We start from the raw sequence: 14,386 nt of genomic DNA, 5'->3' as shown, positions 1-14,386 counted from the left end.
TTGTATGCATTCGGTGTGGGAGTGCATGATAAACTTATCAGTTATCACACTGGCATTGGGCAATAATTGCCTCAAAATATGTTGTGGCTGAGAGATCGCAGTGATTTCATATGTGGATGATTAATTTATCAGCTTATGAGAGTGTGTTTCCATTTCTTAAGGATAAAATATTTGTGATAAATTACTAGCCAATGTCAAACACACACAAAAAAGAACTAATCTCACTTTCTGTGAATTTCTAAAAACTTGGAGGACCAGTGTGGAGGATTCAGTGGCATCTAGCAGAGAGGCTGCAAATCGTAAGCAACTGAACAGAGCGTTATTTTCAGGTGATTAGACACTTACACATTGGACCTTTAATTGAGGATGGTCGCATATTTTTAATATTTAGAGAAACTTGAGGTAACACCTGAGGCAACATTGTGACAAATCAGCATCTGTGCAGGGAAACCTTTTTTTGTTTGGCCAGATGTTTGTGGAAGTATTGCTAACAAAATGAAAAATATCAGCAAGCTTAACACTGAACTCGGAATATCAGGGAAAACTGAATCAGGACATTAGTATTCTAACCTGAAAGCTGAGGATCTCTGTGCAGAGTCTGTTGTTTTCTACCCGCTTGTTTGAACTGGAGCACACCGAGGACCACGTTCCTCAGCTTTCCCCACAAAAAGTAGCCTCCTCTGGTGGTGGAGGGCCAGGTGCTCTCCAACACCGCCTACAGCAGCAGACATGAACAGTATGTGTAATCATACATTTTTAGACTCAAACTAAACAGTCACATTAGCTTGTTTACTTGCATGTATGTACAATACATACAAATACCACACACCTTATTGTAGTACCCGTAGGTGATGGCATTGGGTTGAACCCCAGCTTTCTTCATCTCAAACAACACCCTTACGGCCAGGACTGGCTGGCTGTACTGTCCACACAGCTGCAGCAGCACACGGTAACACACCTTGGACAGAAAACACCCGCTTTTTCAAATTAAGCATTTGAACTTCAACTCATTTTAGTGAAATCAACACTACTCAATGTGTTTGCATTTCTGTGGTTGTCTTGTGCTTTTCCCACCTCATCTGGAGCCTGCAGTTTCTTGTCCTGCATCTTCCTCAGCACATCGTAAGCTGTACGCAGAGCCCGCACCTTGGAGTGGCATGTGCCGACAAACCCTGGCAGGCAGATGAACCACAAGCCGTAGCAGTGGCGCAGCAGACACTTGGACCACATCTGAGGCATAGATGAATAGGTTTTGGCCATCCTTTGAGCTGATTTGATCTCCTGAGATAAAAAGATCACATGCAGACATGATTCATTGTTCTTTAGCAACCAGATTTGCATTTTGCATTCACATTTATACCCATCATTATGTAGAATTAGTGCAGCAGTAAAATAAGCTTAAATTCTTAACAAACGTAACAAGAAACAAACAGGCTCAAATCAGGATCAAATCTCACAGTAAATTTAACACATATTCATGTTTATACATAATTATATGGTTGCACAATTGAAAAAGCCATGAAAATCAGGGAGGAAGTTAAGGTTTTCTTAGTATGTGCTATTTTTATAGCAACAAATCATCATTTATTTAATAGTTTATTTAAAAAAAAAAAAAAATCTCACGACTCATTTGGCTGACCTGCTTAGAGCGTCTAAAGATAGCTGTCGGGCTGGCTGGGCTGCTGTGGCGTGAGGCCATGCCTGCTGATGGAGGATTTGGTCCCTCCAGTGGCTCCAGAAGCTCAGCATTCAGCACAGGGAACCCAGAGTAGCTGCAGGAAGACATATATTCACTAAGATATCCTGACAGGAACTGAAAGGGACACTTGCAAGTCAAGTGACATGCACAATAGTTTGGCTCTGACACCCTGGAGGCTTGGGCACTGACATAAGAATTCAAGGGCATTGTGTTCTAGCTCAAGATATCCACAAAAACCTAAAGCAGTGACAAATTGTTTAACAATAGAAGCAATTTGAGCTAAGTCACTCCTGCTGGAGCTGCATTGTGTTAGTGAGGAGTGCTCGTGAAGTGTGTGTCTGTGTAAGACAGACTAAAAGAAAGAAACAGCCTGCCTTGGATCTATCGTTTAGGGACTGATCTGCACTGCGGTACCTATAGCACAGAGGATGCTCTTCTCCCTGTGGTAGTGGAGGCAGCTCTGGAGGGTTGACGTAGACCGTGTGCTCACTGCGGTGGGATTCATCCAGTTCGATCAGTCTGGTTTCCTCCGGCCGTTCGCTGTCCATCTGGTTTTCAAGAGAATCACACAACCATCAGTGTTCGTCCCTCGGTTCTTCATCTTTCCTCTTGGCTCTCCTATAAACAAATCTATAGGCGCCTATGCTGCCTGGAGGCTCACGGACATCTGATACTGTGCGAGCCCTCAGATCAGATCAAATATGAGGGTCAGTGAGGACAAACAGATGCCAGTAAAGAGTCTGTCTACATCAGAAACATGGCCCGTGTTCCCACTACATTTATCTAAAAGGCACTGCCAAGGCAGATGCTTGATCCTGAATCCTTGAAGACTAAATTAATCCAGGCTGCAGTGACCTGGACAAAACTTGGTGCCATGTTAGTCTGGGGACATGAAACTACTAAACTGTTGGCGGTAATGCTTGAGACTAAACTGCCACATTTCCCTCAGCTCAGAATGGACTGACTGATCTGCTGCATGGAGGAAAGTGTGCAGCACAAAGCTCCACTGCCTTCCTGCCTGTCGGAGAACAACAGCAGCCCTCCTTTGTGTTGCGTGGCGAGCCCACATGTTCTTTTCTGAGGGGAAAATCACTACTGAATAGCTGTCTGGAGATCGTTAAAAGCCCGCTATACTGATGCGCACTCACTTGGCTTATCTGAATCGATTACCAGCTTATCTCAGACATGAGCTTCTCGAAAACATTAATATGATGGCAGCGGCTGAATAGCTCCCCAGTGCAACTGCGTTACAGGGTTTGTTCCAGTCAGTCGAGTGGATGATTCAGTCAACTGACTCTGACTGACCTATTTGCCCTCGCTTCGATTTTGCTCAGCGTTTCTCCGTTAGCTGCCCTTCCTCTTACACCCGAAGAGGCCTTTCTCAATCACGCACTTGTTGTCAACTTCAGCAGCAGAATGAATCAATGCTTCCACTTCTCGATAATAACCGCAATGACCGCTCATACAGGAGATCTAACTGTTCGTGCAGGATGTAAATGTGACTTCCTGATTGCACAAGTTTGCAAGCATAGAGTTTTTTGGGAGGGGAGGAGGACGTTTTGTCTTTTTTTTTTCTTTGCGCGTGTTACAAAACATGTGTAGGCAGGTTGTGTTAATAAAAGCTGTAAAATCCCCAAACGATTAACAGCGTAAGTGACAATGAGCAGGACTGGCCCACATCCGATGGGGTTTCAACATCTTAACTCGTAACTACTTGACAAATAAGGATTATCGCCGTCTTTGTCTTCCTCTGACATTCTTCTGTACTAGATTTCAGAGACACTTTTGGAGTCAGGATAGTGCACAGTCGTCTCACTGGCGAGCACAAATAATTAACCTCACTGTCTCAGCGTCACCTCAGAGTCTCAAACACTTCTGCATAACCTCCCTGTGCGGTTCAGTCGAGTGGCACCTGGTTCAATAATGCAGATCGCTGACACACACACAGACAGCTAATGCACATCCTCACATTTGAGATCTTTAGTGCACTTAAGCCTCACTCTCTTTGTCCCTCACTTCGATTTATTCAGCACACACACACACACACACACGCAAACTAAACACTCTGAGCTGAGTCACGCTCTACGAACAATGCGCAACGCTTTGATTTGGATCATACGTGATGCTCCAACCGCTAAACACAGAAAATAAGTGACCTACAGCACAAGCTCTGGAAGCTTACCTTGCCTCCAGTGGTGAATAGCTACCAGGCAGGGGCCATGATGACAAACAGCGCAGCAGAAAAGACAAAAGGCAGAAAATCAGAGAGGAAGAAGAAGAAAGCAGTTGATAGAGCAAAAAAGGAGAGCCTGGAAGAAGAGGGGACATTAGAGCTGAGACAAGCTTATGCTGGTGTTAATAAGACGCTCAAGGGAGATGTCGGAGTGTTAATTACTCTTTGTTTATTTTTATTAGTTCCTGTTATTTGCTTATTAGCTCATTCAAATTAAACCGAGACCTTAATAAGACATCTTAATTGAAAGGACAGCATGTGATTAATCTTTCCACTAAATGCCTCAGCCTGTCTCTTCTGCAAGCGGGCGGATGCCAGACTAAATATTATTATCAGAGCGTTTGTTCCTCCTCAGCAGAATAATGCAGTTCTTCTGATGAATTGTCTCACACAGAAAATCCATAATAAAGATTAGCTGCAAACCTCACCTTATCCACACACTCATCAAAGAAAGCCAGGCTGGCGTCTTTATCACTGACAAACGAGCACTCCTCTATGAACCGGCTGAACATTTGGGTCTTGGTCATGAGGGAGTAAAACCTCTGATGGGAGCGGTCTCTGCTCTTCAGGAAGCCTACGAAACAAAACATGTTATGTAATGACAAACATGACATGTGGGCACTAAAATCAGATTATATAGCAGCAGTTTCAAACTGTTTCAGGACGTTAAGGGGTCAACACGCAGACATTTACAGGAAATGAATAATGTGGTATGATAAGTTGTTCTCTGCTTGCATAAGAGCACACAGATGTGCTGGGACATTGTGATATTAATCATGGCGGTTTCTGTAACTTGTCATCCAAGCCTAATTTTCACTGAGGCTTTAGCTAAATCGCCAGAGTCATTACAGCAGTGATTTAGGCCAAACTTTGATGCAGCAGCACTCAGGCCTTAACCTCTTGACCTACTACAGCACTGAATCTCATACAGGCACAGCAACAATAGCTTGGCAGCATATTTTTACATGTAGTTTAACACTAACTGAAGTGCACCTTGAATGTCGAAGAGGGAGCTGGCGTCGGTGGTCTTCTCAGAAGGGGCTTGGGTGATGGGCAGCAGGTAGGAGCGGTAGCCTCGTAGGATGGCCGCCATGAAGCGCAGAAAGGCCTCCTGGATCTCCAGCTCCAGAGTCTGGAGGCTCTTGCCACCATTGAGCTCACTGTCAGTTACTGTATGCTCCATCTGCACATCTTCACGGTTCAGCTGACCACCTGGGAGCACACAACAGTAGGTCATGTAGTATGCGTAAGCGTGCTTATTTTCTGGGAGGATTTTGTATGTTTCAGTAACACTGGCCAAAAATAGATCATCTGAGATGTGACTGCAGAAAACATTAAAGATAAATGTTATTCTATCACCATCAACTGAGGGTTCTTTGTAAGGCTGGGATTCATTTTGCATTGATGTCATGAAGAAAGAAATCTACATCAGAAGAGGCAGATATCTGTTTTACTGCAGACAGACTGTAATAGACCCTACATTCAGCCACATGATATGTTGAAATTTGAGTCACCGGGGCAAAAGCAATCAAGGGAAATACTAATTTAAGTAAATATAGATGAGACAGCCTGAGCTTGTGTGGGTATACCATAAAGACTGAATTACACTTCATCCACAGCATCTCCTTAGATGCACTGAACATTGTCTATCGGTTTTATATAACAGTGCAAGCATCTAATGAGCTTTCCTGTAAAATTGACTGTACAGGCTGACTCAACAGACCCAAGTAGACAAACTAAATTATTCATGAAACCACGTATAAAATAATCCAGCATCGGAGTGGACTCACCCTCAGTGAGCTGCTGATAGAGCTTATTCAGGGTGTTCAGAAGATGTTTGCAGGCTCTCCTGGGCAAGATTTTCCACGTTAAAGCCTTCTTGTCGTCTTTTCTGAAAGCACACCATGTGGCTTTCATTACACGGGAAGACAGTCAAGACACGTTGCAAAGTGATATAAGGAGGAAGACAGATTCACTGACATTAGCACTGACAATTTAATCCCTCCACAAAATAGCTTTTGAATTGATGTGGAAGACCAGCTGTACCAAAATGTGCTTTTGTGTACAGTAAGGATATTTCACATTCCGGCTCCTATCATTACATAAGAGGCTCTCACTGACACATAGCGATAACCTTAGGAAGAACTTTCATCATCAGACCTATAAAAAACCTAAACCACGAGAAGATGGGTTTTGGCTGGGTGTCTTAAAGCTGAAGGCGGCCATCTATCACAGTGCGGTTGCGGTTAGAGGTCACTTACTGGGAGATTGTGTTAGTGTCCAGATCCACACAGCTGATGTCGGCTGGGGGCACGTAAAGGTCAAAGTATCGGGAGTCCACGCCCACGATGAAAGGGCATGGTGCACTGAGCACATCGGCCAGCGCCAGCGGGCACAGGGGGATGTACGGGCATGGCCAGTGGAAGGGGAAGATCATCTGAAAGGGAGAAGACGACAGAAGACATTTAAACAGGGGACGACTCAGCAACATCTCTCATTTCCTCCTCTTTTTTGAGACCTTCATATGCACATTTCTTTGAAGAATGTTTTTCAGAGGTAATTGCTGTACATCCATTATACCAGAGGGTCTTCTTTGATGTGATTATGTGCAGCTCTGCCTCTTACCTCATCCACCATTGTACCTATAATCACATTAAAGACCGTCCTCTTTAGTGTTATTATCAGGAAGAGTGGAAAGGAAGGAAAGGGACAAAAGACTCACAGACACAAGGGCCTCTGTAACACTGGTGAGCACAGCCGGACGCAGGGAGTGAACCAGGATCTTGTGCTCTGTGACAGCCAGCACCAGCAGAGTGGCTGCGTTCTTTGGGCCCAGATTCAGGAGTAATGTGGAGAGGCTTCCACCACTACAGCAAAAAAAAACAAAAAACAAAAACAAAACACACAAATAAAACAAATGGTTCCGGATTAAGACAGCAGCAAATACTGTACGTCTACATGTTCTAATTTTGCATTTTAGTGATGAGTCTCTACCTAAGAGGCAGTGGAGAGGACACGGGTTGGCTCAGCATCAGACTGTCATGTGGAGACAGCTGTGGAAGGCACACAGGAGAGCGTGAGAGCATTAGAGCACCAGTGGGTGGAGGATTTAGCTTAGCGTGTTTAAAGACACATCAAACCAAATAAAGCGAGCATAAAAAAACTGAAGTCATCACTTCACTCTTCAATGTCCATGTTTTCAGCTCACCTGCACTAGGATGCGTGGTCTCTGAGTGGAGGGGAATGGCACAGTTTGCATGAAGTGAGAGATGTGCCTGTGAGGAAAAAAAAATAATCACTTTAAAAAGAAAGAAGAAGATTGTCAAAACCTGTCTGCAAGACTAAGAATAGATTTGAATATTTGAACCAGAGTGACTGATAGAATTTCAACAAAGGGAATGAAAAACAACGCTAACTTTTCAATAGGCAGGGCATGCGGTCCAGAGATGGAGTATCTGTAGAGGAAAGTGAGAAAGCTCCTGAAGGACTGGAAGAAGGGCCAGTGGGAGAGCAGACAGATGCTCTTGTTGCTGTAAACACTCCTGGTCCCATCAGGTCCGAGATCAGAGCTTGGCAGGCCGAGCTGTGAGCGCTGACGCTCAGACAGGTTCTCCTCTGAGTAAGGCTCATAGAACTGGATGGCTGCTCCGTACACCTGCAAGCAAAAACAGCAAGGGTGATGATCGGCATTAAGAATATACACAAGTATAAGTATGCAGATACACACGCAGAGACAGATGCAAACCTTACAAAGACGCAAACCCACACAGGCAGAGTAGTGAGAGGTCCTTTGAAAGAACGTATTCAGGTAATATGTTGTGGCAGCTCCACGAGAGAATTTTCATCACAATAAATCAGCTAAATCATGCTCAGTCCTTTGAAGTCGTTCCTACCAAATAAATAAACAAATGATTCCAGGCATGAAGTGCCAGGAGACTAGTCTGCAAAGTCGAGGTTGCAGGGAAGAGTGAGTGAGCACCGAGGCATTCAGCATTTAAAACTTATGCACCAGCCCAAGTGGTGCATGAGATATCCATTATTCAAAAGACGAGCTGCAAAAAAATCTTTTATGCTGCATTGATTTCAAAGACTAACAACGTTTTAGTATTCCAGATGTAGTCTTCAGACCATTTCTGATTCCAGTCAGAGTTGAGAAGTTGATTAAGGTTGTCTGGTATTATTAGAAATACTGCTGCAGTTCATCAACAAACTAATCCATAAGGGATATTAATGCACAGAGAGAAACAGAGGTGACAGATAAAGATTGAGAGGCCGGCTGAATGGAGCAATCAAGGGAGAATTTGTGTCTTAAAGGCCAGAAAACTGACGCCAACTCTGGGGGAACTACACAATTAATGATGATGTAAATGAAACTTAGCAGGACTCTGAATGGAGTGGTGTGGTTTCCTTTCTGTTCACGTATTTGTAGGTTTCTATGACACAAAGGGGCTCAAAAAGACAAATGAAACACACAAAAAAATTCCAATCGAAAAAACATCCAAAGGGACATGATTATTGAGAATTGTTCGAGTAAATAAGTGGTTTCACCTTTTCTCCAGAGGCCCCCGTCAGTACAAAAGTGGAAAAAACAGGCAGGGAGTGTTTGGTGTGAGCTGGCCAGCACTCGATCGTAGCCCCCATGGGCAGGCAGAACATAGGCACTGACTCAGGCAGTGGGAAGGACTCATAGTCCTCTTCGGGGTACCTACACAGCAGACCTGACACAAATACACAAGTCAAACACAACCACCATAACTCAACTACAAGTTCATTTACAGGCACGAATAAAACTGGCACTTCCACAATCAGATTACTTGAGCATTTCGAAATAGCTTTAGCTCCTTACCTGCTTTGTATGCGATTGTGTTTGCTTTAGCCAGAGACTTCTTGTAACAAAGGTACACTGAAGATCCCCACTGGAATATGAGAAAAGACCATCACAGATTAATCAGAGCGTGCATTATTTGTATAGACCCACTGGAGATCTAACTGCGTTCTCAGAGCTCTAGCCCACCATGCTGCTGTTGAGGTTCTTGTCCACCTTGCAGAAGGTGTGAGGGGGCGTTTCCCCCTTGCCGGGGATGATGATGCAGACATCAGTGACAGCCAGCGAAGTGTGGGGCTGGCTCTTTGGGGCGCGGCGGTAGGTGATGTAGATGCGTTGGGATGACGAGTTGCTGATGTTGGCGGGGCGACCTGAGGGCGTGGTCTGGACGATGTGACATCCAGGCTTCAGCTTCTCTTTCCACTCGTACAGAATCCTGAAACACAAGGTAGTGGTTGACTTTTTATGTGATTTTGAAACTTTCTGAAACACCTTTTGACTTTCTTAAAAAATATTACTGGAGAGCTTTGATAATATATTCATTGCGGGGATGTCAGAGTAGGGGATGTGTTTAAGAGCAGATTATTGTGACCCAAGGCAGAAAAGTGATTAGTGGTGCTGGGTGAGCAAAGGGTCAGTGACTGAGGATTACTGCTTACCCAAGATCTGTCAGTGGAGGCTTATCTCTGCCTCGCTTGAAGCACAGGAAGATCTGTGGGCCCCTGAGGCTGGCTCCATTGAGCTCTGCAGAGAGGCCTGAGGGGGTGCTTTCTACACAGGTGAAACCTGGGGGTACTTCTTCACCCAGGGAGCGGATCACGACAGCTACGTCGGTGATGGGGGCTTTGGATTTCACAGACTTGGGGCCGGCATCATCAAAGTGGAGCTCCTCCTCCAGAGGCTTGGACAGGTCGGTGAGGCCGGCAACCACAAAGTAATCGGCTACACGAGGCCCTTTATCCTCCATCATTTCCCATGCCCACACTGTGGGCTGAAAAATAGAGAAGAGGGGAGAGAGGGGGAGAGGGGGAGAGCTTCCATTATGCATTTTAATCACACTGTTAAAATGTAGTTCAGCTTAAAAACAAGAGGAAAATAAGCCTTTTCCATCAGGAAACAATGTGGCTGAGACAACTTGGATGATTAAAACAATAACACCTTTAAAATCACTCTCTGAGCACCTCGCAGTAATTGTCTCCCTGCTCAAATTGTTGCATTAAATATGGAAACAGATACCATACAGCGTCTAAAATAGACATTACATACACTATAAATGCATAGCACACTGAAGTAATGGCAGAATATAATGAGAGCATCTGGAAGCATTTAGCATGCATTCCTGACTACAAAAACAACATATTTCACCAAAAAAATATGGGACGGCTTATGACCAATGACCTTGCTGTATGCCGTGACCAATTATGTAAAATAAAACACATGCCTTTGGAGAAAAAAAAGGAGAAGAAATGTGTGGAAAGGAAAAGTACCAGAACAAAAGTGAGCAATGGTATATGAAGACAGCGTGCACTGTAGTGCAGCAAAAAGCTTTCCGGAGCTTTTAGCGAGGTAATATTCATATATTCTGTGCTCAACAATGTTGAGAAAAAGAAAGGAATAGAGGCAGCGCCTGTGAGTCAGCTTGTTAAAGCTTTATCACAAAGCACGGTCCCCTGGACGCCCTCTCACTGCTGGGCCAGTTTATTGTGCTTCAGCTGAAGAGCCTGCTGTATCTCTCTCAGCAGTTCCTCCACACTCACTAGCAAACTGATAAACAGCTGCCTATTATTTCCCCCACTGGGACATGAAGGAGTAAGCATAAAGTTATCCCCCTCCTCTGCGCTGGATGTGTCGCTGCTAAGAAGCATAGCACACAAGAGGCTGTGACCATATCTTACCCACTTAGGACTTTGGCTTCCACTGGCTTTAAAGCTAAAGTGTCTGTGTGCCGTTCCCCCGTGTGGCCGAGTGATGGGACTGGAAGCTAAGCATTGCTTACGGGCTTAGTGTGTGAAACTGCTAGCACAGGAACATGGATAAAGGAAGATAATCTATAGTAACAAGCAAACAGCAGCGTTACCATCAGCCACCTGTAGCTCGTCAGTCAGAGAACACCTTGATTTCATTATCTGGCTGATTTCCGAACCAACTAGAAACAATAAAACCATCCAAAACAATTTGCTAACAAAATTCAGCCAACTAAATGTCGAGTTTCATAAACCTGTTTGCTCTCGACATCAGTGAGAGTGAGCTTTTATAATTATGACTCATCATGACAAGGTTGCTCATTGTCGCGCGGCGTGTCAGCCTACATCTGTTTACGACTGTTTATGTCCGCTCTTCCCTGATCAGCCCATGGCTGTTTTTAATGCCGGGTGTTTATGCTCTACAGTGTTGAGCCTTGTGGGTATAACCAATGACTCAGCATGCAGAAAATAAGTTTTCAGCTTTTTGTTGAACTCCTTCAACAGTGGATTTGATTAAATGTGAAATATGCACATATACATTATTGTAGCACTTATGACGTGCTGTGTTTGTTTTTCTTGTGCATCTTTGTTCGCTCAGGTTTTGAGCTATGCAATGGTCATCCAAAATGTGAGAGGACCAGAATTTGACACATTCTGACTTCAAGATATATTATTTTCACAAATGATGCATGTTTAAGGTTGCTGCTTCTTTTCTTCTTTTTTCCACATTGGAAGTGGCACCAAAACATTTTTATTGGGAAAACATTAAATTTTCTACATTGATTTGGATATAAAGAAGACATACAATGGTCTTTTTTCCTGTATTAGATGGGTTAGATTATCAGATTATCATACAGCCACATCTCAGACTGCTGTCCCACCATCTACATTAGGCAGCGTGTAGTTGTCAAGCATCATTTTGAGGCATTACACCATTCAGATAGAGGGATCACAATCAATTACGGTGATTATGATCAAGACTGAAAATCAAGAGGCATGTCTCTTTTATAATCTTTGTTTACAATCCATTTTATTTAGGGATTTAACAACCAAATAAAGTTAAAAAGCCAGCTGCGTTTCTTTAAACACGCAGCAGTCCACACAATACCTGCTCTCAGAAGGTTTCGCACGAATGCTGCTAAATATACAGCTGATGGCATGGCAGATGCGTCGTATAATACTGGGAAGGTTCAGGATTAAATATAGATGTAATCTCCAGCTCTGACTACCACTACATCCACTGCGCCTATTCCTCCCTCTCAACAGGATCCAGAGGCCTAAAATTATATCTAATCCTCGCCATAGCAACAACATTAAAACTGAAGACTGAAGTGAAGTCTGAACATTTCTCACTCTGATGCCTAAACGAGCCGGGAACATTGGTCTTGTTAAATACAAGTCGGCTAATGGGCTGTGTCATTACGGCAGATCTGTTCGATTCAGAAACTCCCAGTCTGTGAGACGGCCTAAGAATAACACCATTTAAACATAGATGTTAACAGATAGATCCTGAATATGACAGTGGATCCACAGTTTCCACTGTGTGGCTCGTCTTTTTCTGTGTTGTTGGCCTTTTTTGTTGCATTGACCTGGAGGCTCTTTCACACTCATCACACCTCTCAGTGAAAAAGCCTGCCCACAGTTTTTCCCTTTTTTTACTAAGTGTTTTTTATGGGTTTTACTTCATTTTCCATTAGTGTCTCAGGTTGATAATGCTGTGTAGGCTGCACTGGATTAGAAATGTTACTACTGCTTTCTGGTGTGTTTCTTGTGCTTTGTTTGTTTGTTTGTACACAGTATTGCATCCCTTTGGTTGTTCAGTCCGTCAGTCTCGAAAGGCTTTTCTTCTAAAATCCTAAAATTGAGACCTGCTTTAGTGGCCTTTAAATAAACCTGACTCACGTCATTCTCCACATGATTTTCAAGTATCCTCTTCCTACCTCACTTATTGCAGGCAACCCTATGTTGGCTCATGAGTGGAAGTGAGTGACTCATGGTCTCCCCAGAAACAGCTTTTCATTCACCACCGTTTTCTTCATAAAAGCAGCACAAATAAGGACAAAGCGGATTTCCTCTTCTTGCCAGCCAACAAACCAACTTCCCTATTTGCATCCACTATTGTGTTAATGAGTCACATCCAACCAACAGCTTTGCAGAGAAGACAAATTGGCAGTAACTTGTTTACCACTTGTGGCACAATGTTCCCAACACTTTAATTTTGGCTTCAATGAGCCACAACCTTTGATTTTTCCCACACTGTCAGACAACATCAGATATCAAATTCTGTGTCTGCTAATGCCAGCGTTTCATTTAAAACATGGTTGCACCATTGACTAAAAGTAGGAAATCTTAATGACCTTAAACCCATTTTGTTGTAGTTCAATTTGACACAGTCTTAACTAAACTAACTACAAATCACGAAAACATGTTTTTTTTTTTTTTTTTTGAAAGCTTGAACAGTGACAAAAACATTTCAAAATAATGGCTCGAGTGATTATATTAAATATGGAAATTACAGCAGCATCTGAAATTGGCCAGTTAATAATAAAATAACTGACCCTCTCTCCGCTCTGCATGTTATTTTGTCTTGTGAAATAAAGGCCTTTTGACTTTTGCTCTGAGCATCACAGTGCTGCTATAATTATGGCCCAAGAGACAGAGGCAGCGGCTGCTGGGCAGTCAGTCCCTGGCTGTGCAGGGATTAGAGGGTTGTATTAACAGCAGGAGGGGCAGGGAGGATGGGCAGACTGATCTAGGGAGGGAACCACCACAACATTTCACTCAGCATCTGTTCCCTCTTAGACACGAAGGCAACCCTCACCCTCATCAGCCATTTGCATTCCTTATGTTTGACAGGGGGGACCCTGCCTGTTTGATGAGGAAACCACACACGCCCAAGATAAATAGAGCAGAAAGATGAAGAAAGAAATACTCCAAGGAGGTGCTGGAAGCAGGGAAATACCAAAGAGCAATGCACGATACGCGTGCAACGCTTGCATTTCGCACATTGACAATATTTGGTTTATTTCAGAGCCTGATCCTCTGAAAAACACAACTGACCTCACCGACCATAACAATACAGAGGGGTTTTCTCGTATGGCCACATCACAAGAAGCCATCTTACGGAGCATCTACACTGGATGCAATGAAATAAGCCTCCATATGATTTCATTGTAACCAATCGGCGCACTGTAAATATAGTGAATCACACACAGGATGCTCACTGTAAGGCATTCAATTATTCTCGCAATGCACATAGCTGCACGACAATAAAACAACCAATTTACCGTGTCGGTTAATTATCCTAATTAACCTCTAACATTAAAATAACGATTCTACGGTTTGTAACGTTTAAAGTCTCCACATAATACAAAACAAACATGAGAGATAATTATCGACACTGGGTGTGCGAGCGTCGCTTGTTTTTATTCTCAATAAAAGAAGAATCTACTCACATCTCAGAATCGCGACGATTGGAAGATGATCTGTCGAATAACCAGCGTCGAAATAAAACGCAGACGTGTGTTCATAAGAAATAATATCTCTGAGTGTTTTTTTTGATTCGTCTGTTATTTTTTTTCTCTTTAATTTGTTATCATAAAAAATAACAATTCACAGTGGGTTGGACGAATCCGAATAGACCGTGTAGTCCCGAGCAGCGCTTT

General features: G+C 43.4%; 1 protein-coding gene across 2 annotated transcripts in view; it reads right to left on the bottom strand.

The window, feature by feature from the left end:
- dennd4a (DENN/MADD domain containing 4A) overlaps positions 1 to 14,386 on the bottom strand; it is a 23,241-nt gene extending 8,855 nt beyond the window's left edge. Inside the window, exons 1-19 of one of the 2 annotated variants that reach the window (XM_076732296.1) lie at positions 14,177 to 14,386; positions 9,417 to 9,748; positions 8,947 to 9,193; positions 8,779 to 8,848; positions 8,481 to 8,650; positions 7,349 to 7,587; positions 7,141 to 7,207; positions 6,927 to 6,985; positions 6,655 to 6,799; positions 6,194 to 6,369; positions 5,723 to 5,823; positions 4,926 to 5,144; positions 4,361 to 4,506; positions 3,882 to 3,902; positions 2,114 to 2,247; positions 1,640 to 1,772; positions 1,075 to 1,281; positions 830 to 958; positions 571 to 715 (exon numbers count right to left, since the gene is read on the bottom strand). In XM_076732296.1, coding sequence (XP_076588411.1) covers positions 571 to 715; positions 830 to 958; positions 1,075 to 1,281; positions 1,640 to 1,772; positions 2,114 to 2,247; positions 3,882 to 3,902; positions 4,361 to 4,506; positions 4,926 to 5,144; positions 5,723 to 5,823; positions 6,194 to 6,369; positions 6,655 to 6,799; positions 6,927 to 6,985; positions 7,141 to 7,207; positions 7,349 to 7,587; positions 8,481 to 8,650; positions 8,779 to 8,848; positions 8,947 to 9,193; positions 9,417 to 9,727 — 2,719 coding nt within the window. In that variant the 5' untranslated portion in view covers positions 9,728 to 9,748; positions 14,177 to 14,386. The remainder of the gene's footprint in view (positions 1 to 570; positions 716 to 829; positions 959 to 1,074; positions 1,282 to 1,639; positions 1,773 to 2,113; positions 2,248 to 3,881; positions 3,903 to 4,360; positions 4,507 to 4,925; positions 5,145 to 5,722; positions 5,824 to 6,193; positions 6,370 to 6,654; positions 6,800 to 6,926; positions 6,986 to 7,140; positions 7,208 to 7,348; positions 7,588 to 8,480; positions 8,651 to 8,778; positions 8,849 to 8,946; positions 9,194 to 9,416; positions 9,749 to 14,176) is intronic. The other variant, XM_076732297.1, reaches the window with a different exon arrangement.

Source organism: Chaetodon auriga, chromosome 6, assembly GCF_051107435.1.
Source record: "Chaetodon auriga isolate fChaAug3 chromosome 6, fChaAug3.hap1, whole genome shotgun sequence".
In the NCBI taxonomy this organism is placed as follows: Eukaryota; Metazoa; Chordata; class Actinopteri; order Chaetodontiformes; family Chaetodontidae; genus Chaetodon; species Chaetodon auriga.
The sequence above is the reverse complement of the archived record's forward strand: the minus strand, read 5'-3'. Positions and strand labels throughout refer to the sequence as shown.